Source organism: Motacilla alba, chromosome 18 (genome assembly GCF_015832195.1).
Source record: "Motacilla alba alba isolate MOTALB_02 chromosome 18, Motacilla_alba_V1.0_pri, whole genome shotgun sequence".
Lineage (NCBI taxonomy): Eukaryota > Metazoa > Chordata > Aves > Passeriformes > Motacillidae > Motacilla > Motacilla alba.
In genome coordinates this window covers 7,833,190-7,859,875 of record NC_052033.1, presented here as the reverse complement: position 1 = coordinate 7,859,875, position 26,686 = coordinate 7,833,190, and the positions used below count along the sequence as shown (strand labels likewise).

At 45.4% G+C, this 26,686-nt stretch overlaps 1 protein-coding gene and 1 long non-coding RNA gene across 9 annotated transcripts in view; both read right to left on the bottom strand.

The window, feature by feature from the left end:
- Positions 1-26,686, bottom strand: part of RAB11FIP4 (RAB11 family interacting protein 4) — a 121,312-nt gene that overhangs the window by 29,372 nt on the left and 65,254 nt on the right. The window contains exon 1 of one of the 8 annotated variants that reach the window (XM_038156782.1): positions 21,928-22,397. The exons of 3 other annotated variants lie outside the window; for them this stretch is intronic. Coding sequence is in view for 2 of the 5 variants with exons in the window: in XM_038156779.1 (XP_038012707.1) it covers positions 2,533-2,655 (123 nt within the window). In the remaining 3 variants the exon portion in view is untranslated. Of the gene's footprint in view, positions 1-2,225; positions 2,423-2,468; positions 2,999-8,592; positions 8,617-21,927; positions 22,398-26,686 lie in introns of those variants that run through there. 4 more of the 8 variants (XM_038156783.1, XM_038156779.1, XM_038156781.1 and 1 more) reach the window with 4 other exon arrangements.
- LOC119709269 lies at positions 8,841-14,742 on the bottom strand. Its single transcript, XR_005259320.1, has 3 exons — positions 14,571-14,742; positions 11,797-11,879; positions 8,841-8,858 (listed from the first exon to the last, which is right to left on the bottom strand). It is a non-coding gene; the product is annotated as an uncharacterized LOC119709269 (long non-coding RNA).

The following is a 26,686-nucleotide window of genomic DNA, read 5'->3' as shown; positions in this document are numbered from 1 at the left end:
GAAGTTAAAGCATTTAGTTGCAGAAGGGCTGCCATGCACATCATCGAGTTCCACACATGACAAACACAAACTAAGAACCCACTGATCACAGAACCTGGCTTGGTCAATAAGCTGGTCAATGTACTGATTTACACAGTAAATAGACATAGGCAGGAGATACCTTTGAACCTGCACAGACAAAGCAGATGGGAACCAAGAAGAAATCCTTTATAAGATTAGGCTGCAAACTGAAAACACAAATCAAAGCAGAGTGATACACAGAGACCCCCTACCACTAACCAGCACTATTCTGTATTAGCTGCAACACAGTGCTGTCAGGAAGCACTTACAGAGCCTGTCCTGTGTTTGGTGCAGCAACCAACCTAAATGACTAAAGAAAGTACAAAAGGAGTGACATTATTATGCTGCATTTCAGAATTTTAAGGGGTCAGCTACATAAACATGGCGAGCATTTGAAGATATTAGTATTTGGATAATAGTTAATTCAGAAACAACCTATGATTAGTTTAATAGCCACTTAAAGTGTTTCACTAAGACACTATTTTAAAGAAAAAGTTAGCTCGATCAAGCTATGTTAAAGATGTAACAGCACTGGTTAATCAATAACTGGAGCAAAGCAATTCCATTACCCCTGCTATTCTGGCATGGGAAGTGTTTTGTTTTGCACATGGCATAGATTCCCCAACTACCCTGGTGGTTAAGAGCCCTGTCAAGACAATCACAGCTCAGAAACATCTGCACATCAGGTGGCTTCTGGGAGACTTGCTGCTGTGTGCAGTAATTCTTCAAATAACAAACTTGAAAGAAACCCATCACAAATGATTTTAAAACTGCTTGGAGGCTGTCACATCTTGTGTTGGATACAGCTCACGCTCCTCTTAGTTAGGGCAGACGCTGCCAAACAGCCAACAGAAATTCCATCCTCCTTCTGTGCCCAGTTGTAAGAACAATATCCCACACTTCTGCACATATTTGGTGGTGACACCAAGTCACTCTCCACCTCCCCCAAAAACTGGAGGGATCAGAGGCAGAAAAATAACTTACGTTGGAAAAGGGCAATCCAGTCCCATCACTGCAGCAATCCCCCCATTCACATGTCATCTGAATGGAAGGAAACTTTTCAACAGAAGTAGTTATGACAACATAGCAAAAGGGATCAAAATAATCACAAATTTTACTGGTATACAGGTAATAATATAATATACTGGATACAGGTACCATTGAGTTCACATTTAGGGAGTCTATTATGAACCCATTTCAGAAGTTTTCTCCCATCTGTGCCTCCTCCTTACCCACAGTAGATAAATCAGCCGAATACCATGAGAATAAATAATTCTCTCTGTCCCCCAAAGCCACCAACCTTAAAAATCTGCCACAAGAAATGAAAATACTGCTACTACCAAAGCTTCAACATTAAAATTCCACCTCAAAATCAGCACAGCACAAAGCAATGAGGGCGCCTGCCTGCCCTGGGATCTCTAACCACACGTCACTTTTGCCTAACAGAAAAGCACAATTGCCCTTCTCCATTTCAGGGACACGACGAACTCCAGGCCAGGAACTGCTCACATCTACAAGATCTCTGCTGTGAGCTGCTTTCATATGCTGCCAAACACATCTCACACAGGCCCATCGGGGGCAGAACCACTTCACCCACTGCACCAGGGCAATGCTGGTCCCACACAAGGGCTACAGGCAGCATCTGTAGTTCCAGCACAGGCTGTCGTGACAGCCACACACTGACCACAAATCATTTTTTTCTGCCTATGTCACTAGCATCCCGGAGCCAGCAAATGCATTCAGAACCACATTTGGGTATTAAAAACATTCAACAATAAGTAATGGCAACCCAAACACATTGCCAGCACCACAGAAAGTAATTACAGAGCAAGCCCCCTTGCATTCATCCTTCAAAAGTACTTGTTTTTCTTTCTTTTCCCCGTTTAAAGGTTTAAGTCCCAGGTATTTGGGCACCTCCAGGTTACAGAGCTGAGAGCTGGAAGAGGCTCAGCTATGCAGGAAGACATCTGCTTCTTCCCCTACACACCCATTTCACCCCACACAGCTGCTGACAGACACATACGCTTTTAGATTTTCCCGTATAACAACATCCCCAGGACCCGCTCACTTCCATAGCGAGCCCAACCTTCTAGCACACACATCCCCGGAGCGAAAATCCCCTCCTTCAGCAAACAAGAAAAAAAACCCAGCAGATTTCGCTCTACCTGCAATTTCATGCATTTCACGAAAACGCCGATACCGCGCCAAAAACACCAGCGATGCTTTCCCCCCTCGGTTCTGGATCCCCACCGGAGCAGAGCGGCCTCACGGATCCCCCTGCCATCACGGATCCCCCTCTCCTCACGCCGCGGCCCCGGCGCGGGTTCCCCGGAGGGGCAGAGCGAGAGCCCGCGCCGGAGCTGCGGCGTGGAAAACCCCCAAATCCCCGCCGCAAACTTCCTCCTCACCCCGCAGGAGACACCGCTCGGTTCCCGCCTTCTCCTCCTCCTCCTCCTGCCGGGCTGCCCGTACCTGGCTCGGCGCCGGGAGGTCGGTGCCGTCCCCACGCCCCGTCCCCGCCCCGCGGAGCGGGAGGGCGGGCGGAGCGCGGGGGACGGCGGCGCGGCCCCGCGGGGCGGGCAACAGTTGGAGCATCCCCGCCCCGCCGTTGCCGGGCGACGCGGAGGGGCCGGGGCCGGGCCCTCGGTACCCGAGGAGCCGCCGCCGCCGAGCGCGGGGTCCGGGCTGTGGGCGGACAGCGGCGGGCGGGTCCCCGCCGCACGGGCTGTGTGCGGATGGGTGTTGCGCTCCGGTGGGTGTGAGTGACGCGCGCTCGACCCCTCTCCTGGGTTTAGTCGTAGTCACTCGGTTTTGCTCAAAAATAATGCGGTATTGCTCAAAATTATCTGTTATTAAAATTATGCGCAATTGCTAGTGAGAGGGGAAGATGCCTAGGGTTCCTGAGGAATGAAATGTGGCTTAAAACCCGATTAAAACCCGATTAATTCTCTCTATATTATATAATGATATATTATATAACTTTGTATTATATATACAATAAAATTGATGTAATTATATGTTTATTGTTTATATATTTACATATTTCTATGTAATGTATATGTTTTTATATAATTATGTGTGGGTAAATGGCACAGCTTGCCCAGAGAAACTGTGGATGCCCCATCCACAAGTGTTCAAGGCCAGGGTGGACAGGGCCTCCCCACCCCAGGGTTATAGACAATCTTCCTGCAGGTGGTGACTGTTCAGGAACACATCTGAAATGGAACAGAAGAATTTTTACAGACTGATTTTGGATTTCTCATATTTCCTAAGTGAAGGGGTTGCAGTAGCAGGCGCTGAGGGCTGTCAGGTCCCCAGGCAGGGACGATCTCTGGGGACATCAGGGTTCACAGGGGACAGCCTCACCTGCCTGATGTACCCTCATTCCTACAACAGAGTCAACACATGTACAGCCTGCCGGCGATGGTGACAGGCTAAAGCACCCTCAGTGTGCTCAAAGCAAAACAGATCCTGTTAGGAAGTGATGTCTGTTTTGTCCTTGATTTTAATCCCTTTAGTTACAAGATAATGAGAAGCAAAACAAAAAGGCTGAGAACAGTCACACTGACTTTGTTATTTTATATTCACTCTACTTCTTGGAAGTTGTGTAACTTCCTTTTTTGCAACACCTCATAAGAGCTGTGTTTACTGTGCTGTCTGTGCTAATAAAGGAAAAAAAAAGAAAGAAAATATATTTCTCTGGCTTTGCAGCATTAGACTACAAGGCAGAAAGGGGAATACAAAAAAAAAAAAAAAAGTTTCCATAAAATTTCTATCTGGGAGCCAAACCCTGCCCTTATTGACTGTCACAGTTGTCACTGCTGTGTCACACATAGAAGGAAACACCATCCTGCAGATTCAGCCAGCAAACAAACACCTCCCTCCCAACTGTAATGGCACTGAAAGTCTCAAAAAAGGAAAAGGAAAGAATCCCCAGCCATTACCCTGCCATTTGATCTGGCCATATTCCAAAGCCTGTCTTTAATGTCACCTCCAGGTATTTCAGAAGGGGCAAAGCTCTTTGGGGTGTACTTTTGAAACAGTGCTCATACAAGGAGTTACCAAGATGCTGTAAATGTAAATCGCTGAAAGATCACTTAAGTACTTTATACTTCTAAAATATTTTGGACTTTATTGTGTCCAAAGACAGAGCGTTTTCCAGAGAGGCCCAAAAGTTACTTGAAGCAAGGGATAAGGAAATTCTCAGAAAACAGAGCAAAGCAGGCAAGCACAAACCCATCTACCAGCGTAACATCTCATGTCCCATGTATTCCTTGAACCTACCCTTATTTTCATCACACCCAGTGACTCCTAAGTGTAAAACATTGCTGTTCAACAAGCAAAAGAAGAGAAAGAAATTAATCAGACCTAATTCTTACATATATGCAATGCTTAAAGAAATTCACTGAACTTGACTCTTTTTGCAGTTCATTGAAAGAAAATGAAAATAATTCCATCTCTGCTGAGCACAGAAGTTTTGGAAGGGTGGGGGATGCCTGAGGTTTAGTGTAACAAAGTGTAACAGCAACAGATGAAAGCCAAGAGCAGCTTCAGCCAGCACAGACTGCCGTCCCCACGTGTGCAAGGAGGTCATTGGGACTCGGCAGGGCACAGCTTGGGGCAGGTCCCTGCACAAGGGGACTCAGCAGACTCTGGGCTCCCTGCAGTGGCAGTGGGGCTCCAGAGCCTTCCTGTTCAGGGGCTCTCCCGGGAAGCTGAGAAGCTGATAATGAACGGTGCAACAGGAATCAAAACCCCTTCCCCAACATCCTCCTATTCATTCATCTGAATGAATGTGAAAACAATTTCTACAAGACAGACTCAGGGACAGACAACTTCACTGCTTTTTAAATAGGACACTTCTAAAATTTGCTTTTCCTTTTAGTATTCAATTTGAGAGAGACAGTTGTATGTCAGGGGCTCACTGCAGAATAAACAATCATACATGAAATAATTACCTGCATGGTACATTTTGTAATTGTTTCCTGAAAGATGTGTTTGTATTGTTACACAGATCAGGCACTACTATGAACATCATGAAACCTGACAATTACAGAACCATTACCCAACACAGATCTACTTTCAACAGCTTGTGATGAGAAAAACATAAAATAAGCATTAAACAGATAAAGCAGCAATAGTTAAAATTAATATTATAATAGAAATGTTAAGAACATATGCACAGCTGTGTGGTACACCTGCTGAACACCCTACTCAGTTTGCTACCCAGGGCTTTGATATTTATTACACAGTAATAATTGAGAAGACACAAATATCTCATTGATAGATGCATTTCTCATAAAGGTCCTAGAAAATATATGGACTTAAAACAATCACTCCTCATTAAGGACCGACTGTATAAAATCTTCATTAAGTAATAACCCTAGCTATAATACAGGTTTATTTCTCAGTTCATTAAAGCTAAGCCTGATTAAGTAGAGATTGTTATAAGCTGCCTTTGATCTCCATTGAGACAAAAACCTTATTTTTACACATTTCATGGTAAAGTGATAATTTTCTGTTTAATATGGTTTAAGGTTTGTTTCCTACAAAGGGAAAAGCAGAGCACGCTGTCATGGCTGCGGCTGGGCAGGTGACCGTCATGGCTTCTCTTGAAGGAATGAGGATTAATTTTGGGAGTGACACAGGCCTTTAAGTGCTTCATGCCTAAGAGCAGCAAGGGTGCAGAGGAAGGGTGTCTGCATGTCTGCCCAGGACAGCAGCTTCCGCTTGGTGCAGCTGCAGCTCAACTGAGTCAGCGCCACGGAAGGAGAGCTTGCGTGATAGGTTTTTCCCATTGAGACTGGAGTCTATTCTCCTGTCATGATTTCAGGCAGCTGAGGAATTTGTGCAGGTTAGTGACTGCTCAGATGACCACAGACACTGAAATGTGCTCCAGGCTTTGTGTGTGGTTGCAGAGCAGGCTCTGCACACTGATACCCTCTGAGCACAGTATTTGTGACCCCAGCAGCAGCAGACTTGCTGCCTTTCAGAGGAAAGCCCTTCAATGCCTGCACTCATCCAGTGCCATAATTGCTGGACCCAGGGCGTCCCTTCACACCCGGGTTCCACCTAAATTCATCTTGTTTTTTCCAAAGTCCCACCCTCCATATGCCACTTGTATTAAGTGTACCTGCAAAGTACCTGTGATGAGTCCTGTCCAGGGTTTGAGCATGGTGACAAGTAGCTGTCAATGGAGAGTAAATTTTATCCTCATTACCACAGGAAAGAAAGAGATTGGCAAAAGGATGCTTGGCACTGCCAGATCCTACAGATCTCCCAAACAAACACTATGCATCCTGAAAAAGGTGCTTGCAGAAGCATGCCAGAGAAAATCTGGGGAAAATATTCGTTATTTGGGTGATTAGAAGAAGATTGCTGAATATATCACTGAGTGCCTAAATCAAAATCCCAGCTGTCCCCTTCCCTTTGCAGGTGGTGAGGTCGGAATGCAGCAGGGAGCTGGAATGAGATGATCTTTAAGGTCCCTTCCAACCCAAACCATTCTATGATGCCATGACTCTATGATTTCCAGTAGCACCCAGAGTGCCTGCTGAAACCAGAGGCTCCTGGCCAGGAAACCCCAAGCAGGGCACATCATTGAAAGGGCTGATGGCAGGGAAACCTGCTGATCTGGTACAAAGCACTGCAGTTTCTCTGGAGCAGTTCTGAACAAAGGCTGGCACCTCCTCTGCTGCTCCAGAGGCAGAATCCTTCCTCTGCATCTCACTAAGGCATCACTCACAGGCGAGTCACCCTAATGACAAGAAACTGGAGCTGAAATGTGAAGAACAGAGACTAATTAATAATGAAGGTAATGAGATCACCAGAATATATATACACCAAACCTGCATCTTAATTATCTCATGAAAACTGGCAACTCCAATCATGCTTCAAAAGCCTTTAATCATGCTCTCTCTGATGAATATTGGTGGCTGTTTTACAGAGACTTATGTAAAAATACCTTTTGTGTAGGTTTTTCCCCTACAATAAGAGCTGGCCAAGTTACTACTGTGTGTAACTGCTCTGCTCCAAAGTGAGATATCTCAGACTTGTAATTACAGCTGGTCTGATCTTCATCTCATCTACTCTCATCTTATTTTGGAGTGCTTCCTTTGAAGGAAATGCAGTAAGACTGGCGTGAGTTACTGCAGTATTATTACGAATCCCTTTTATTATGACAGAACAAACCAAGAACAATCCCTAATTAAGGCAGTTTCTGCCAAAACACAGGGAGCATACAGTCCCTGCCCCAAAGACCTTGCAATCACAACAGTCAAAGACACTTTGAGGTAGGGAAAAGAGGACAGAATGAACTCGCTCCCAACTACAACTTGTTCCCATGATTTAAGGGGAAGTCAGGAGGAGGCTGAGATAGGATGAACACAGGACAAGCACAGAGCAGGGAAGCTGAAGACTGCAGAGGGGGCAGAAACAGGCTGCATTTACAGCTGGCAAAGCCTTTCCAGAACTTTCTGCAGTTTCTTCCCTGCCCTCCCCATCCCTTCATCCCTGAACAGGGTAAGGAGATCAGCTCCAAACTACAGCTACAGGGAACACTGCTCTGGGTGCAGCAGGCATAGCTCAACCCCTGCTCCCACTCTCAAAAAACAAAACCCCAAATGCCTGCAGAGAAGCTTATTTTAGTAATTAAGGAAGCAGCAATTTAGACTCTACACCACGGGGGTCTGCCCTCCCCATGACCTTCAGAGCAGAGAGCTTGCTTGTGTCCTGTCCCCAGGAAGGCACATCAAACAGCTTGGGTCAAGAACAGGGCTCGCCAGGGAAGGTCTCTGTGCAAGATGAGAGCACCGAAGGCAGGAGGGGGTGGCTGAGGGCCCATGAGCATCGATTCCTTGGGCCTGTAATGAACTTGGGCCCGACTCTGTGACATGCAATTACAGCATGAAGACATTTCAGGAGACTCACCCACTGCTCTCTCCAGAGATGAGCTGCTTGTAACCTCTCTGCCATCAGTACATTATACTTTGGCTGCTTAATGAGGCGTTTGGAGGGATTTTCTGTGTTCCTCTCCAAAACCCCTCATGAGGGACAAGTAGTCAAGAGCTGTGAGTGCAAAGGCCAGATGATGGCATAGGATACACATCCCCCTCTGAAAAGCAGTTTATATTTTGCTCATCACTGCAATGGTACCTTTAGGTTTTTCATATCAAGCTCTGAGGGCATCTCAGAATTGTAGCTGTGAATCCATGATTAAAGCACTTTGGTCAAAAGCATCACAAAAATACACCAGACACAAAATCTATTCTATTTAACCTTTGTCAAAGTGATCAGTAATAAAAAAATAAACCAAAACAGGGTACATGAGGAAATTCAAGTGAAAAATATGTAGCCTGTCCCTAAGAAATGGGCTGGGAGGACTCTGGAAGGGCATGGACACATTCACTTTGCTGACAAGAGCATAGAAAGGAAAGGGAAGTGTGAGCATCCCTCAGCCACCTCAGAGCTTAAACCAAGGTGAAGGCAAGTGGCTCCATATTGCACCAGAAAGATGGAATCACATTTACTCACCTGTTTCCACTGTGGCTGTAGGGAGAGGAAGCTTCAGTGCTTTTTTCCTAGCCAAGCAAGCAACTGACCAGGGCTCAGGTGAGCCTGGAGCTGCAGATGGAGCAGGGGGTTCTGACAGCCCTTCTCACACATGAATATGCTGGATTATGCTCTGCATAGTCTCTAGAAGACAGGCTGCTGCCAGAAGAACTTTTAGGGAGTTTCAGCTCTGAGCATGTTTTCACAACATGTTTTTAAGCTTTTAGTCCCTTCTCTGTGTAACATAACTGGTTAGCAGAGGAAAGGAAAAGAAAAAGAATCAGTTGGCCAGGATAAGAATAATTCATGCTCACCAGGGGCTAGTATTTCTCTCATGGCACATAGCAAGGCTGCAGAACAGAACATCCAAAAGCAAGAACAAACCTGCACTGAGCTCATGGGTGCAACTTCACTTTGGTCCTATTGCTCGTTTGCATTACCACATCTCTTTAATCACACAATTACACACTACTTCCCACTGGTCTGGATGTATTCAGGACCCTGGCTGGCTAGTGCTTGGCTTATCAGCAACTATTCAATATCTGCTTTAGTCTCTTGATCAAAGTGCAGCTTCATGTCTTATTTATGGCTACTACTAACAGCCTGCTCTGCAGACAGAACTATTTATTTCCCCCTAAGCTTTCCTGTGGTGTTCATCACTCTGACATCTGAGTGCTCTGCAACGATTAATTTATCTTCATAAAGTCTCTTCAAAATGAGAGAAGATGGTATTCCCATTTTACAGATCAGGAGCTGCTGCACAGACAGATTGAGGTCAAACATTTCCACTCATGATAGGTTCTAGTATGAAATGTCTCAGATCTAAATTTTTTTAGATACCTTCAAATATAATGCCAAAAAATAAAAACAAACAAGGTTTGAGTGTTCAAATAAAACTCTGACTGGCTTCTTAGAAAGTCAGGTATAAGAACAAAAGAGGATTAGGGACTGTAAATGTTGGTTACCAGGAAGAAGGATGAAAACTTTCTGACCACCAGTCTCAGGAGCACTGAAAACCAGTACAGAAAACCCATGTGAATGTAAAATGCATTAAGAGCCTTTGATGAAGCAGCAGAGTATACCTTAAAAAACTAAACACATAGGGATGTCCTCAGCAGCTTAGGACACAGGACCAGATCCTGAGAGCACAGTTTAGGGTAGGAGGAATTGCAGGTTCTCTCCACTTCTTGACCCACTGAGCATGGAAAAACCAGAAAGCTTTGTAGTGTAGAAGACCACCCCGGGAAGGAAAGGTTTAGTTTTATCACTGTGTTAAAAGCATCTGTGGATCAAATATGCCAGTATCACTTTACAGCATGAAAATGCCGCCCAGGGGACTCTCAAGACTCATCTTTTTAAATGCTGATACCTCTTTGTCAGTTTTAATAAAAGACAGCTACAAAAACAAAGTGGGCCATGTGGTCTCAATGAAGCAGAGACCATGGCAATCAATAACAGAAACAATCTGCACTTACTCTCTGGGAGAATTTGCTTTTAGCAGCAACATTTCTATAATAAGACATCATTCAAGAGCTCCCTTCAATTTTTCTTGGGACAATGAGCCCACTGTGCCCAAAGCACATCTGTGCTTATGGAGATTTGCAAACCAGGACAATGTTTAGACTGATAACTTGGCCATGCACCATATGATGATAGATCACAGCTTGCAGGACTTTGATCCTTCCTTTTCTGCTCTCAAATGGACAGTTTTCTATCTCAAAAGAAAACTTCTCTGTCAAAATGTTGACTTTTAATGCAACATAGACATTAGTTTCTGGTTCACCTTATGATCTCTTTCACAGAAGGCCTCACAAGTGCTCACAGCTCTGCCCAATACAAGCTCCTGTCTCCAGCCCTGTTTTTTAGCAGATGAATAAGGTTAGGAAAGACAACAAAACCTGGGGAGAAGAGGGACATGGAATTTAAAAGAAAACATTTTTCATTTGCTATGCCTGAAAGACACCAAACTGTGCCACAGGAAATGCTTTTTAGTTGAGAATCCTGATACATCTCAGGCCCCAGATTGTGTCGGATTTAGCTCATCTAAATTACATTGTAGATAAAAGTTTTATTTGTTTGGAAAATTGCATCTGAGACCATGAATCTTTTCTGTCTTATCAATCCAGTGCCATCTTCATATAGCACATATCTAGTAATGGGACTCCTGAACCAGCTGGTCATCTATCCCAATGCTCCCAGTACACTAGTGTCACCAGGGGAAAAACACTCATGGGCACCAGGTGGCCTTGGCTCAGCCCCTGGCACTGACAGCTGTGGCCTCTCCATCCAGGCTGAGTGCAGAGTTGTTTGTCAGAGGGATGAGAAGGTTGCAAAACGCAGGAGCTGAACTGTTTGCTGTGTTTGGCCATTTCCTCCAGGTCATGGTGTGATTCTGCCTGGGCTCTGCCGTCTCACAGTGGCCTGTGACCTCTGGCAGTGCCAGCACTGACCCCTGCAGGGCCCTCCCTGCCAGCTGAGCTTCATCTTCCTGTCACCTGTGGCCAGGCAGTGACAGCAGTGTGACAGCCCCCAGCCCCTGCAGTCCCGGGGTCTCCATGGATACAAGAGAGACATGAACTCGTCTGGCTCCTGTGGCTTTGCACTTCAGTGACATTGCTGCACCCCTTTTCTTTCACTTTTGGCTCTTTGCTTCACCAAATGAGGAACCAGATGTTTCCAGTTCCCTCTGATGGAGAGACACTGCCACAGTTGTAAGCAGGGAGCTGGACTGTCAGGCTAAACCTGTTTCAGTAAGTAATGTTCATAAAATCATTTCAGTCCAAGTTGCAGCTGCAGTAAATTTGTACATGCCTGGTTCAGGATTACTTTTGTGTTTAGGATCTTGGATCATGCAGAATGTCAGGAATGGGCTCAATCACTAGTTCTATCCACAAACAGAATTCTCATTTTTTGATATGGCTAAAAAATAGCAACCACTAAAATATTAACGTACAGATGGAAAACCCCCACTACCTCCTATAAGTATTGCCTACAAAGCATTTCAGATGCATGGTTGGATATTACCAAGGGAAGGCAAATCTCAGTAAGAAACAGACAGATTCTAATTTAAAAGTTACACAGGGACAGTCTTATCATCTGGAACATGAATTCTAGCCTTAACGACTCAGTACAGACATCAAAATCATCCAATTTCCAACCTGGGCCATCCCTAGCACATTCCTTTACCTTTGTGATTTGTGGCTCCTATTCATCACCCATCTCCATTCATACTGAAATCCAGCAAGCCAGGTACTTCCATGGGCTCTGTACTGCAGCAGCAAGAAACAGGAAGTCAATTTTCTGTGGCACCGGAGAATGGCAACTCAATGCTTTCCATGACATCTCATTTTGGTGGCTTTTAATCTTGTCCCTGAGAGACAGAGCTGTTGTGGCCACTGCTGGTTTGAGGCTCTTTTTTGCAACTCACAGATATATAATAGGCAGAAGTTCCGTGGGGAGAGGGAAAGGAAACAAGATTTTTGCATGGTGAAAGTGGTGCTTTGGAAAAAGCTCCCACAACTCCAGTGAGAACCTCTCCCCCCACAGAATAAAAGAGAAAAGGTAAATTTTTATCAAACCTTGCAACCAGAATTATACCCTCTTCCTCCATGCCACCCTTGCCCAGCCAAATCCAGTCAGATCCCTCAGTATTTTGTTCTGGTCTAAGCCAAGACCCAGATTTGAGGCTCACAGGGGCACAGCACTGTTCAGAGATAAGCCAGCTGTGTGAAAACCTGGAGTTAGGTTTTCAACAGAGTTTTCAACTCTCAACAGAGTTCAGTGAGCATCGAGAGAGTTCACCTAGAAATGGAGCATCTGTGAACCACCAGTTGTTCATGGGGACTAATGGACTTGCCTTGCTCCCCAGTTATTTTTACTTCAGAAGTACACAACAATGCTTAGAAAACTCTGTCTTGATACTGCAGCAAACAGCCCTACAATGACTTTGACAAAATAACTCCTAGCGCAGATGAGAAAGCAACAGGGATTTTTCTTGTACAGTCATTCTGTGTTCTGCCCTTTGCTCTGGCCCAGCCAGCTGGAGCCTCTCAGGGCACAAAACCCCCAGGATCCCAGACCATAAGGCATAAAAACATTTCTGTGCACTGATTGCCTCCTCACAATAACCTCATTATCACAGCTGTCAGTCACCAGGACAAACCAGTCACTAGCATAGGAACCACTGATAAGGGATGCTCACCCTGAAATGCACTTGCTGCCTGGAACAACACAAGGGACGGCAGCTTTAGCACCACAAGAGGCTCCTCCAGGCTAAAGTAGAAGGAGGTGTCCTGTTCCTCCACTGCAAGGGACTGGAGGGGGTCATATGAAGAGATTCCCTTTGGCTCTGTCACGCCATGGGACTGGCTCAGTGTGGAATTGTTCAGCCCCTTCAATTCCACACTGAGCTAGCACTCACATGGAGATAATTGTTTATATCTTCTAGATTTATATCCCACAATGGTGATGACCTGTGATCAGGCTGGAAAACGTAAGGGCCTTTTTTCTTACAGATTTTCCAGCACATAAATCTTGTATCCATGTGCTATCCTGTCTTAAGTGGCTCTCCAAAACCACCATCATTAATCATTCACCTGGTACATGATCTCTCTATTTTATCCAAGTCCTTGATGTACTGATAAGGGGTGGCTACAATCCTGACCATGCCAATATAAGGCTGGATCACTCATATCCAGTTCTGACCTCAGTATTCCTCAGCCACTGCTCAATACAGTGGTGCTACAGTGAGAATTTAATCATGATTTATAAACCTGAGTAAGTAAAACGTTTTTATCAAATTTCAGAAAAATGCTGTCAACATTTTAAAGTCGGCAAAAAATCGTTCCCAAGGCAAGAATTTTCAATAACTTACCCTGAACATACATTGCCTGAGCCAGAGACTTTAACAGATGGACTCAGAAAGCTTTTTTAATATTGGCTATTAATAAGTGCAAATGTTCACAATGACAAATGCAATGTAATTTTAGTCTGTACTGGGACAGTAGCCTGGTCCTCATCAGCACTTTTTGTCAAACTTTCCTCTTTCAGAGAAACCCCACCTGTAAGCCTGAATGAACAGGCACACAATCATGAGCTCTTTCTAGCCTCACCTTGCTGTTTCACAGTAAGGTCTGTAAACACTCACACTGCTCTGACTGCCTGCCAGGTGTGTCTCTGCTTCTATCTTGTCTTATTTCTCTCCCAGCATTCAAGAATGTTATTATAACTGAGATTGCTCAGTGACTGTAGCTTAGTTAACCTGGAATTATCCAGTGTAAATCAACTCAGCATCAGGCTTTGCAGCTGAAATGAATGGATAACTCATGATACTGTTAAGTAGGAGGAACAGGCTGTGTACTACAAACATCACAAATGCAAGCGTCTTTCATAAAGTCAATTCTTTTGTTGTTATTTGTCAGAGTATAAACTGGGCAGCAGTGAGGAGGGAAGGGGTGGCTGTGAGTCGTCTGTCCTCAGCAGCACATGTACAGGGTCCCAGTCAGCTTCTGCCCTTGCTGTGTCTTTAACTCCCAGCTCAATACCTGGGGCACAGCTACACCAACACCTCCAAAATCCTAGCACTGTGAACTGCCCCACCATGCTGTGAAGCCTGGCTGCAAGCAATGCAAATATTTTGAATTGGATTCCTGTGGCCTTTTCCCTGGGTGACACACACACTCTTAATGGTTCCCAGAAGAACACTGTGGTAAACATAAACTGTGATAAGCTTGACAAATGCCAGCTGACGTAAAATGGACCCATTGTGTGTCTTTAACTGGAAGCAGTCAGAAACTCACACCTTGAGTTTGTGGTTTCTTCCAGATCATTGCAATAGTTTCTACATATCACAAGTTTATTCCAATGGAGGGTCATTTTTAGATAGAGAGGACCAGAAAGGACACGAGGAAACCTGGGGTTATTGCAGAGGGAGCCTGCACAGATGGCTCAATGCTGCTCACCTGCAATGCTGCTGTTTTGTGAACAAACAGCTGCACTCATTTCTCCAAATGGCCCAGGAGAAGCTTTTCTCACTCACTGGCCTTTTGGAAATGCTGTTGTGTGCTGCAGGGCAGACAGGGAACAAGGAAGAAAGTTCCACAGCAACACAGCTGGGATACCATCAGTGTAATTTCCTAACACCTGCACAAAAAGAAAGAGTGGTTACTGCCATTTCACTGCAAAGAAATATGACAGAGAGAGGCTGTGCCTTTAAAGGTGGTCAGACACCTTCCCACCCTTGAATTGCTTCTGTTCCATATTTGTGTGACAAAAGCTCAAATAAATACAGGCTTTGCTGAACAGCAGGAATACAGCCTAGGTGGCCTCCAGCCCTAAAACTACTTTCAAGTGACTTCTCCAACGTCAGACAAGAAAAGTGATAAAGTCAGGACTTGAATGGTTCTTTCCACATTCTTGCAATGCCACCCCCAGGACTCAGTGCAGTATCCTACTAGGATGGATGCTGCACAGGACTGGAATTACCCTTATCCTGGAAACATTTTCCTCAACTATTTGGCTCCACTCCTTCCCTCCTCCCTGAGTAATGGGCAAGGGTGGGGAGAGAGTATTTCACAATTAATTTTCTGCTGTGGAAGAGAGGATACATTTCCTTCTCCATCTGTGCTTTTGTTCACTGGTGCTCAGACAAATGGCTGAGCCCTGGGCAGCAACCTGGAGTGACAGCAGCGCTCTGTCTCCCCAGCAGACTGGACTCAGCTATTTGTGAGGCTGCCTCACTGGATCAACTGTCTCTCCTTCCCAAGTCATGCTGCCATTTTATCATTAAATCACTATTAATATCAAAACTGGAAGTCTCCCCAAGCCCTGAATAAAGTCCATCATGGAGTTCTCCAGTTGAAACCAATATTCCACCTGCTGCTCTTGGGAAAAGCAATGTGTTTCTTTGACATCCAACTATGCTAAAAGAAGCCATCCACCAGATAAAGGCAGCCCACAATGACTCAGTGAGCACCTGCACTTTTGCCCAAGCCTGGTCTGAAAGCTACTGGCATCAGTAGCAAACCTTTATTTCAACAGAGACACATTTGGCATTAGCCCTCAAAACCCTCATTCAGTTATACTCACTTGTGTTGGGTCCCAGCTACACTTCATGAACATCTCTGTTGCTTTAATCTCCCTGTTAGGTGCTGTTGTGCCCTGCCTGGGGACAGTGTTGATCCCATGAGTGCCTCCAGGCAGGCCAAGGCTTCCCAGGGCCAGGAGACAAGTTGGAAACTTCTGGTGCCCTTCATCCACCAAGCTTAAAGGGGGACAGGACAGGAAGTGTGTCCTACCAGACTGCTCTGCTCCTACACCTTCCTGAATGCTGCCAGCCCCTCTTTGCCAGGAATAAGTTTTATTTTCCAGGCTCACAGAGAATAAATTCTGCATTTTGGCACTTTCATGCACTTGTAAGTAGCAACTGATATGAAGTAAATGCTTCAGATACATGACTGAGTGGCAGCTCTGCCCGGAGAGTTTGCATTTGTACCTGTGCTGCAGACACAACTGCTCTGCCTGGAAACAGCATGGATGCTGCAGGTGTGGTTTAAGGCTTCATGCGAGTCTTGGGGGAAAAATGCCCTTCACCCCAGAGATAAACCTGCCCTCCTTCTCTTCAACCCACTTTGCAGAGCTGGCTCTGACCAGATTTCCATATCCATCTTCCAGATCTTTTCACTTCTCCCATGTTTTAATTGCTTCTGTTTTACATCTGGCTGACCAAAGCTCAAGAGAAACAAGTTCAAAGGCTTTCTCAAATCACAGTATAACAGTAGGTGGTCCCCCCTATGGCAACCACACATCTTAAAACTAGGAAAAAGGAAAATGAAGGAAATAATTGCAGTGTCTGCACAGGCCCCATGCTGTCAGTTATCCCTCATGGGGAGTGTCTGCTCCCTGTTTCCTTCCTGGTGGCTCAGCCCCAGGCAGGCAGAGGCAGCACTGACAGACTGACAGCTCAGGGATGGATCAGCACCATCAGTCACTCCTACCTGGTGTCCATCGTGACTGAAGATTGCCTACAGCTGCATGAATACAGACATTTAATGCCACTCCAAAACCTCAAGGTATTCAAGGCATTCACATGGACGTGACACAGCCCCTCCAGGAGTCCACATCACAAACGGTAGGCACAGGCACCGAGGAGAGAGGGTAAGAAGAGCCACAGCCTCCTTGGAGCCAGGCTCCTCATCTCATGTGTTGAGATGTGAACACCAATTCACTACCCGGCTGCAGTTTGTTGGGCTTCTTAGGCTGCCTGTGTGGCTGGAGCTAAAGATATTCCAGTCAGAGCCATCAGCCTTTCTATCACCTGAGCATGCCCTGAGCTGTGTGACCAATCCTCCCCTCAGCCCCTTCCTCAAAGTGCAAATGCCTTTCTCCACCCTAAACTCAGAGGAATGCACAAGACCTAGGGGATTGTCCTTTGAGGCTGCAGACACTGCAGGGACTCACCTGGGAACACCCCAAAGGCTACACAGGCTCCTCTCAAGACAGTTATTGGATTACTGCTTCTGGCTCAATGCTTTGTGCTTCAGGCTCTGCCAGACGGCTTTAATCAGCTGGTAATGTGACACTTCCTTCTATAAAGACCTGAGATCTACTTCCCTGGCAGCATGCCTTTTCCTCCAGGAGGTCAGCCTGCATCCCCGATTTCTCACGTGTTGCGACAGAGAGATAAAGAAAAAAAAAAATCAAAGCAGTTGTAATTTCGATGTAAGCCTGACAGGACATCCTGCTCAAAAAGGATATTTCAAGGAGCTCTTGAGGCTGGCTCATTTCAGCTTCAGACAGCAGGAGAGGCTGAGCTCAAAACTCTTGACTTACTCCAAATTCCCACTGGGTTTAAGTGCTTGACGTGATTAAGGAATGAGAAGTGAATCGAAAGAAATCAGAGGTGACACAACAAACCGTGGATACATATTTGAGTAGAGATGCACTGCAAAAGAGATGTTATCTACTAGTCCAGAAAGTTGACTGAATAACCTTCCTTATGAGATTTCTGGAGACGGGACTGGTGCTCAGATCTGGTGCTCAGATCCTAACTGCCCTGAAAGCTGCCCTCCAATTCTTACTTCCTTACTTTATTATGTAGTTTTCTTGTCCAACTCCCATCTTTCATCACTCTCCACACTTTTGCTAAGCCACACTCAGCAAGCAATGTCAAAAAATGTCACAGGAAAAAAGCCAGCCAAGGTGGTCCCTCCACAGCCATATGTGATCTTCACTTTGAAAAGTGTTAGAAAACATCCTGAGTGAAATACTTAATAATCAGGCTAAGAACTTGGACACCCCCATCTCACCTCCATGCACTGGTACCTTGCTGGGAGAAAGAGCTGGAGGCACCTCCTGCCCCTCTTTTTACCCAGCAGACAGCAGGATGAAAATATCTGGATAGTCTCTTATGCCACATGTGACCCGGCAAAGTCAGTCTTGTTATTGCTAGCATGCAAACTTTGTTGTCACTGCTTGCTACAAAAAAGCTTTAGTTGGGCATGAATGAAAGGCAATGACTAAAACATTGTATGAAATTGATTTAATAAGGTTCAATGATTGAAACAGGAAAGATTTTCCTTGACAAATTGTTACAGGCCAGATTCAGCCTTCTGTGACCAGCTCTGCTGTCAGCCTAATTGAAATTTGTGCAGTAAAGGGGCAACAGCTTTTGCTCTCAATTAACTCGGAAGAAAAGTAGAAATCTTTTCAATCCTTCTGAATTATCAGCCCTTTTTTCATCTGTTTGGGCTGGGGTTTTTTTCCCCTGTGTATTAATACAGCTATTAAGAATATTTGGGGATACCATAATTCACAACCATAATTTAGGACCATTAAATTGCTTTAAAAGCTAGGATTAGAGAACAGGAGAAAAATAGTATTTTATTTTGAGGAAGGAGGTAGCAATCTGCTACAAATACCACTTATAAGGGCTGCATCTAGTCCCAGCTCATTCTGTCACAGACTTCTGGCTGCAGATGGATTTGGATGTATCAAGTGTTTCCTAGATTTTGGTTACAGATATAAAAAAACCAATTCTGCCACTCTTGATTATACTGACCAGCACATCCTTTGGAATTACTGCTTAAGGCTTAACTGAACTTTGTGGGGAAAAATAACTCTTCATGGTAAATGAGTCCTTGAATCTGGATACAACAAAATTTGAGGCCAACCACACCTTGGATGAGGTCTGTATCATACGAGCTGAAGGCCACACTCCCAGGTATGTCTCGACATGCTGCTGACCCCTGCTTGCCCTGAAAGCAGCAACGTCTGGGTGTGTGTTGCTACCCAGACGGGGATCCCAACATCTTGAGCAAGCAGGAGGCATTATTTGGGCTCCAGGGAGGAGCAGCCACTGAAGCTGCAGGCGACTTTATGTGAGAATCTCCTTCTCAGGAAAATATCCTTATTAATAAAACAGTAGGGAATGCAGAAAAGCAGATTGATCTCAGAGTAAAATGTTTCTTTGGGAGTTCCCTGAGGAGTCAGTAGCAGCTTGTTATGGAACTAACAAGGCTTTTACTGCTGCAGCCATGTGAATGAGAAATATTTCAGTGTTAGGAGCAGCTAATAGAGGCACAAAGCAGGAAAGCTGGGCAAGCAGAAACACTGCCTTGAATAACAAAACTCACAGCTACTGGAAAACCTCCTGAAAGGTTCTGAGTATGAAACAATCCATGACCTAATTAGGTAGCACTGTTGCTGAAAAATAGAGGAAGGAACAGAAAGAAAGCAGGGGGAAGATTAAGATGAGACAGAGAGTCCTCAATACTCAGGAGATGAGTCCAAGCTGGAGCTGACCAAGCCTGACACTTTATTTAACGCACACAAACACTCCATGAGGGAGGAGGGAGGCACAGATGAAAGGAGACTTGCTCTGCGCTCATGGAAAGTCTCCTCATGGAGCACATTTTATGCACTGAGATGAATGAGGGAAACAGGAAACACCACAAGATGTTGGGATCTGGAATTAACTAATATCCATGCTGGCTTCTGCTATGAAAATACCACATTTTTCTCCAAGGGGAAAAAAATGGGTTAGGAATCCCTAAGCAGCCTTGTAGGGAACAAGTATTACAGTGAACTGGGCCACAACATGATAAGAATGTGATCTCTTCTGCATCTTTCCCACAATAATTCCCCATCAGCCATGGCAGAAGCACAGTTCAGAGGCAAACTGGCACCTCTGAGCCAGACAGAGCCCAGTTCATGTGCACAGGTTACTTGGGTGACACAAAGGAGATCTCTGCAGGAACAAGCTCAGCAATGCCAAAGCTACACTAAAGCCTTGAGGCCATCACACGAGGCTGCAGGGGAGTAATCAGAAATATCCATATGGATACTGCTGTGGAGTGCACAGCCTTTTCCAAGGCAAGAGGAAATCCCAAACCATCTAATCAACAGCAGACTACACCCAAGGAGTTCACCACACACCACCCCAACCACCATCTGCCCAAGGGAGCACAGGACACATCTCTCACTCAGCAGATTCTTTCTGAAACACTCAGATTCTTTCTGAAAAAATTACAGGCCAGACTCTCAATTACGGTGCACAGTGCTGACTTCAGTGAGATCTGCTGATTTAAATGGCAAGGTTCTGGTATCCCCCATGTGATACTGGAAATGGAGAAGAGCGGGGCCAGTCAAATCCTTGTCACCTCTCAGCCTGAGAGGTCCCTGACTCCGTCACAGCTGGCTTCCCACAGACACTGCTGTGAGCAGTTCTGGGCCAAGGAGAGCTGATGAGGTGCAGCAGCCTCATCTGGCTGCCAGTCAAGTATGACAGCCTGCACTTGAACTACACACTCATTCCAACAGGGAACCAAAGCTACAGGGATTTGGCCTGAGCATCAGATGTGTGAAGTCTTTGAACTAAGCTCCTTTAAACTCACAGTCTCCCCCACAGAAAGCATTTGTACAACTGCCTGATCAAAAAGCATCGAGTAATTGAGTCGTGACTTCCGTTTCTCTCACTGCAGTGTTCACTATTCCCAAAGAATCAGGTCTGAGTCCTTCACTCACTGTACTCTCTGACTAATCTGCTTCATCCCCACACCAGGAGCTGCTGCGAAGGGCTGCTGTTTCGGGGTGGGTGGCACCAGAGGGTCCCTGTCCCTGGCTGAAGGACAAGCAGGCACACTCAGCTGCCTGGCAGAAGCCTGAGTTACCACCCAGAGCTGATGGGAGCTTTGTTCCTCAGGATACAGCTTTAGGCAGCTGAGCTGTGAGAGAACTGCACATGAGGAGCTGTGCCACTGCCCTTGCCTTTCCCATGAGCAATACAGGTACCACTGCAGGGAGCTGGCCCAGCCCAGCCCTATGCTGTGCTGTGAGTCCCACAGCTCTACCCTGACATGTACCTCATAGGAACGTGCTTCTTCATAGGGTGTGCCACTATCTGTGCACAGCTGTGCCCCAAAACGCTTCAACCAGGAGTGCAAACATGCCTGCAGCCACTGCTGCTTGCATCAACGGCACAGGGAGAGGTTGCCATGAGCACTGAAGCAGCCAGTCATGCCCACCCACGCTAGTGCAGCCCACGCAGGGACATCACATGCCAGGGAGAAAGGCTCTGTGTGGGCTCGCTCTCAGTGCTCAGGGAGATCAGCTCCTTCCCTGAGGCCACACTGAGGCTGTGACAGAGGCTAGAGATGGATGCAGACACCCCTATCCTAAACCAGCCATACAACCACAATCATATCCTCTCCTCTGATTTGGGATAAATCTCCAGGTTTTCCACAATCACTTCTTACTCCACTAAAAGCAAACACAAACATTTCAGAAAGCAGAAAAGCTTGGTGAGAACGAAACCTCACAGTACATTCCAGTTCTGCCTAAGAAAATGGACACCTTAGAAAACAGGGGACAGCTCAGCTCGGTTTTTCTCTTCAAGCCTGCTTCAACACAGTCTCTGCCTCCAGTGCCCAAGGAGTGGGAATGGCTCCCTGTGCACTGCAGGGCTCCTGTTGCATCAGCCATGCAGGGGGAGATGAGCAGAGCCCGCGGGGCTGTCCCTGCTCTGCTGTAGGTACCATTGCATACACAATGCCACAGGCTCACCCTGGAAAGAACAGGCTGACAAAGGGGGAAGGGTCAGGCTCTGCTTTCCCAATCTCTAAGGTTTTCTAAGACTCGGCTCCTTCAGTCCCACACCACTCAGTGAATGGCTAGTTAAAGCAGCTTCACACTAATTGAAAGCAGGCTGCTGTATATTTTAACTGCTCGTTTTAGCCTGATTTTTATCCCTGAACTACAGCACGCTTAACAAAGATGACTTCAGAGGGAAGAAAACATTCCTTAATTTAAAATTGTACTTACTGAGAGTGACTCTGAAAGTCTCTACGGGAACTGCAGTGTCTCTAAAGCCCGTCTCGGCAGCAGCAAAGTTTTCTCTCTTGCCTTGCACAAGCGGGACGTGAAGCCAGACCTGGGACACGCTCCGTGTCTGTGCTGCTGCGGGCTCTCAACAGTGTATCGTTGCCAAGGCTCCCGGGGCAGACTCCAAAGCTTCCAGATCTCGCCCTGGCCAAGGCATTCCTAATCAAATGCTCCTTTCAGCACGGCCCTGGGCATCACACAGGGCTGGGAACAGCATCGTTTTCTTTGATTCAGGTAAAGATAAACTTCCATTAAGTGTACTCATCAGTTTAAAATATTGCTTATTAACAAAACATTTTCTATCTGGAATTGTAACCGATGTTAAAAACTATGTTAATTTTTTTTTTAATAAATAAACTTTCTGCCTCACCCCCCTGCTTTGAGCTGCTCTGAGATCTCAGAAACAATGGCAGGATTGAAGTCTGCCCCCAGGTTTGATGCTAAAATCTGCAGCTGAATCAGCTATTTCTGAACAACTGTAAGAATCCGCTATGCCAAAATGTCATGATCTGCAGGTAAATGATTCTTGATGGCAACACGGAACTCATGAAATCAACTACTGCGGCAACACACAATTAAACTTTTGCATTATGGCAACAGGTCCTGGACACTCAGCTCTCGTGGTGCCAAGGTTTTTCTCAAAGATATCACAGTCCAAAATACAAGACATGTGAAGTTTCTGAGAGCATGAAATAGTCAAATAAGAGGAAGACAGAAGTCTCAAGTGCAGCAGAAGCCAAACTTGTCTATCTGAAAAAAAGATGATCTCTCTGCTATTTCTCAAATCAGTATTACAGGTGGCCTGTAATACCCAGAGTATTACAGGAGTATTTTGGGCTCTCATCCTTTTGAATTTGCTGTCCCTTCATAACTTGTTAATTGTGTTAACGGCTATTCCGTATCTTAGTGGTGGCTAAGATGGAAAAGGGTCACAGAGCTCATGGAAGCCTGTGCAAAACCAGAAGAGGTGAACAGACATTTAAAAATCCCATTTTCCAGTGTTGCAGGTGATCCTAAATGCACCCAGCTTCCTTGTTCAACATTAATCTGTGTTTCTACAGGTAAGTCGACTACAATAAGAATGTTTACATTATGGAAGTCAGATCAAAGCATTTTAAAATTATCGGTATGACTGATGTGACATGTTTTTTTCAAACAGGTCTGAAAATTACTTCTTGAGTTAGGGTAGACAAAATTTTTCAGTATCTTTCAAATTTTAATGGTATAGAAAACATACTTCCTGCCCTTTTCTATAATTTAATCATAAACTAGACCAACTTCTGAAATTCAGATTTCTGCAACAATGGAAATTTTTGAATGCTGAATTTTGCTGATAGGGGTTGCTCAAAGTGGAAAGGATCAAGCATTCCAAATATCTAAGTTTTCTTCTTTTTTTTTCATTCCCAATAATTAAGTTTTCACTTTAATACTCTTCTTTCCTCCTACAGTTACCATTGTAGGTGTGTAAGTAACTTAAAATTAACTCCTTGTACAAGACCATGTGTAGTATGGCTGGAGCAAACCGGTTAAATGTCCCCTCCCAGAAGGGCCTCAGTTCCTGACTTCAGGAACTTTAGGGTTGTAAAGGAGAGTGGGAAGCAAAAGGAGACAACGAGGTCAAGACAATACCACGGGAAGGTAACTCTGGTTTTGCATCTGAGTTTTTACATTTCACCATACTCCCAGACACATTCTGGAAGAAGAATAAATTGCTCTTCTGCCAGCTCCTGGCACTGCATTTACACTGAACCCTGGAGTGTTCTGCCTCCAACCAGCTTCATCACTCAGCCCAAAAGAGATTAAGCGTGAATAGTTCTGCCAAAAGGATGATCATCTGTTAATGGAACTACTTCTGGACACCCCAGGGAGTGAGGCACCTGAGACAGCTCATGCTCTTTACACACAGATGCTGAAGGCACATCACTCTCAAGCAGGCAAGGCTCTGTTTCTAGGTCAAACCACTGCACAGTTAGGCCTGATGTCCGTAAAATTTAGGAATACAGAGCCAAGGGTTCAGGGCAGAGGGTGAAAACAGTTTTCCAGCAGTTAGGATGTCCTGGGACATGAACTGAGAGGGAAGGGCTCCAAACAGCAAAGACTGGCAAATATTACACTTAAATAAACCAAGCATGTTTAAAAATGTATCTCTCCCATTCACAATTTCCACGAATTTTTCAGAAGGTCTAAGAAGGTCTAATTCTGAAAAGGTAAACTAACTCCTTATCTGTTCACACTTAAAGCTTTTTAAAAAGCAGGCCTGAAGTCTGTGATAAATTCAGCAGGCAGCAATGTCTTGACCTTATCCAGGAATATTTGCTTAATAAAACTATGGCTTTATCAGACTGTTTCCTTCTGTTTCCTTTCTGGTGGGTAATGGAAGGTACACCCACCCCTTCACTTTGACGTGTGTAACCCAGAAAAGCCTCAGCTCGCTGTAAAAACGCCAAGTGATACGTTTCTTTGTTAGAAGATGCCTCGGGGCTCTTGTCGCATTCTTCTAAACACGTCAGGAAAAACGAAATGCATTGTTAACAGCTAGTAGAAAAGCACTACACATTAGTCATTCTTCTCCTGAATGGAAAAGAACAATTTCTCATGAAATATTGTTCCCATTACATTCCTAGATTGCTTTGCTGGGTAGCTGCCCTGTCTTTCACAAGCCTCAGGCTGAAAATAGGGATTCTCAAAGAGAAATTTTGATACTCCTGAAGAGAATGAAAAGAAAATGTGAATGTTCTCACTAGAGGAATTTTGTAAAAACTGGTGCCAATCAGTTTATTGAAGTGTTCTTAAAGATTAAACAAATAAAAATCAAGTTAAAATGAAAAATTGAAGCTTCTACTCTTGAAAGACATCAAAATGAGAAACTCTGAAATTCACAAATAATTTCCTTTTTACCAAGCCAAAATGTTGTCAAAATCAGCATTTTATGGACGTTTCAACTCTGAGAGGAAACAGCTTTACCATTGAATTTGGCACATCCAGCATCTCAGCCAGAAATGCCAATGCAAAAAGAGAAGTTGCAAGACACGCAGAGAAGAGACACACCCAGCTGGCGGAGCAGAGGTGCGGGTGCCGCGTCTGTGTGTCCAGGGCTCCTGCAGTGCCCTGTGCCAGCTCAGTGCCCGCTCCTGGCACAGCAGCGTGCCCGTGGCACCGCTGTCCTGTCCCCAGGTGCTCTGCTGGGCGGCTCTGGAGAGCCTGGGGATCCCTCTGCAATCAGCTACTCCCGCCTGGCCGGGGCTGCTGGCCCTAATGCTGCTTTTGTGGCCCAGCATTGTCCGGCAGAAAGGCTTCAGCTGCTCCTCAATGCCTGTCAGAGCACACTAGGGCTGCTCTATAGCTGAGCTTTGCCTGGTGCCACAGCGAACCGCGGCCATTCATCCTCTGCCTTATTTCCAGTTCGCACTCCTTCCCAGCAGGGCACACAAAGACACGGATAAATGGCAATTAAATCAACCACAATGGGTTGTGTTAACTACTGGTAACTAAGAAGCCACCTTGATCCCTCTCTGCATCTAAGATATTCACCCCACGACACCGAGGCCCCAGCGCACAAAGACTTTTCAATTTCGGATTAAATGTGTTGCATTGGATATAGCTCCGGTAAGCCCCAGCAGCAGATTACAACTGGCAAAGAGGGACAAATGAATGGCTGAAGGAAGTCAGTGGGGATAAGCATTTGCACTGGAAGAAGGGGTGCAACCAAACTCACTATTTTTAAAAAAGTTTTACCATCTTCCCACGGTTCTGGCACCTGCAAACTGCCTGGAGAAGAGAGAAATTCTGTGGACTGGCTGTTCGTTCTAACAAAGCCTGATTCCACTTGCTGGAGTTCCAGTTCTTTAGGTTCAAAATCTGGGGGGAAAAAAAAATCCCAACCCTTGGGAGACTTAACCAAAACCTGCAACAGTAAGAATGAGTCTGAGCCCCAGCATAATTGGAGAAGGCAGACCCAGGGCAGGGTGTGAGCTCTCTTCCAGAGCACATGTTGGAAGTTGCAGTTTTTCATAGGAAGACTTTATTTGTTTCTAGCTTGCATGATTGCTTCTGAAAGCATGGCTTCCTCCTTTCAGGATTTTCCTGCAGAAAATTTTGCGAGTTGCTCTCCAGATGATTCACATTTAGTCCTAGAGACTATTTTTAGCTGCTTTTATTTCAGTACATGTTCTTGGAGAGCCCCTGCTATTTATGTGGTCGACATTTCCCTCCTCTTGGCTCCTCTGGGGAGAAGCTCCACAAGGAAGTTTTTGGGAGCAGAGCCTGCACATCATTCCTCCTTTTGTGTGTTCCACACAGCAGAGCTGGAGCACTCCTGAGGTTGGCAGCAGCAGTTTTTATCACCATGAAGACAGATAATGGAAAGCAAATAAGCCAAGGAAAGCAAATAAGCCAAGGAAAATCAAACACACTCCAGCTCCTCAGAATGTTTGCAAGGCCATTCTCAGGCTGGTTTGGGCAAAGGTCTGATGATCTGGACACTGAAGGCGTAATCATGCAGCAAATACAGAGGCAGTTGCGTACAACTGAGCAATAAAAAACATGAGAAAATTGCTGCAATATGTCTGGGGTAAACCTGACACCAGGACATGAACTCACCTCTTTGTTAGGGTCACAGAGCTTTGAAAAAACGGGAGATATTAAATTATTAGTGGGTCCACAGCCGACATCAAAGTAGGTGTACATATGCTGTTTGAGC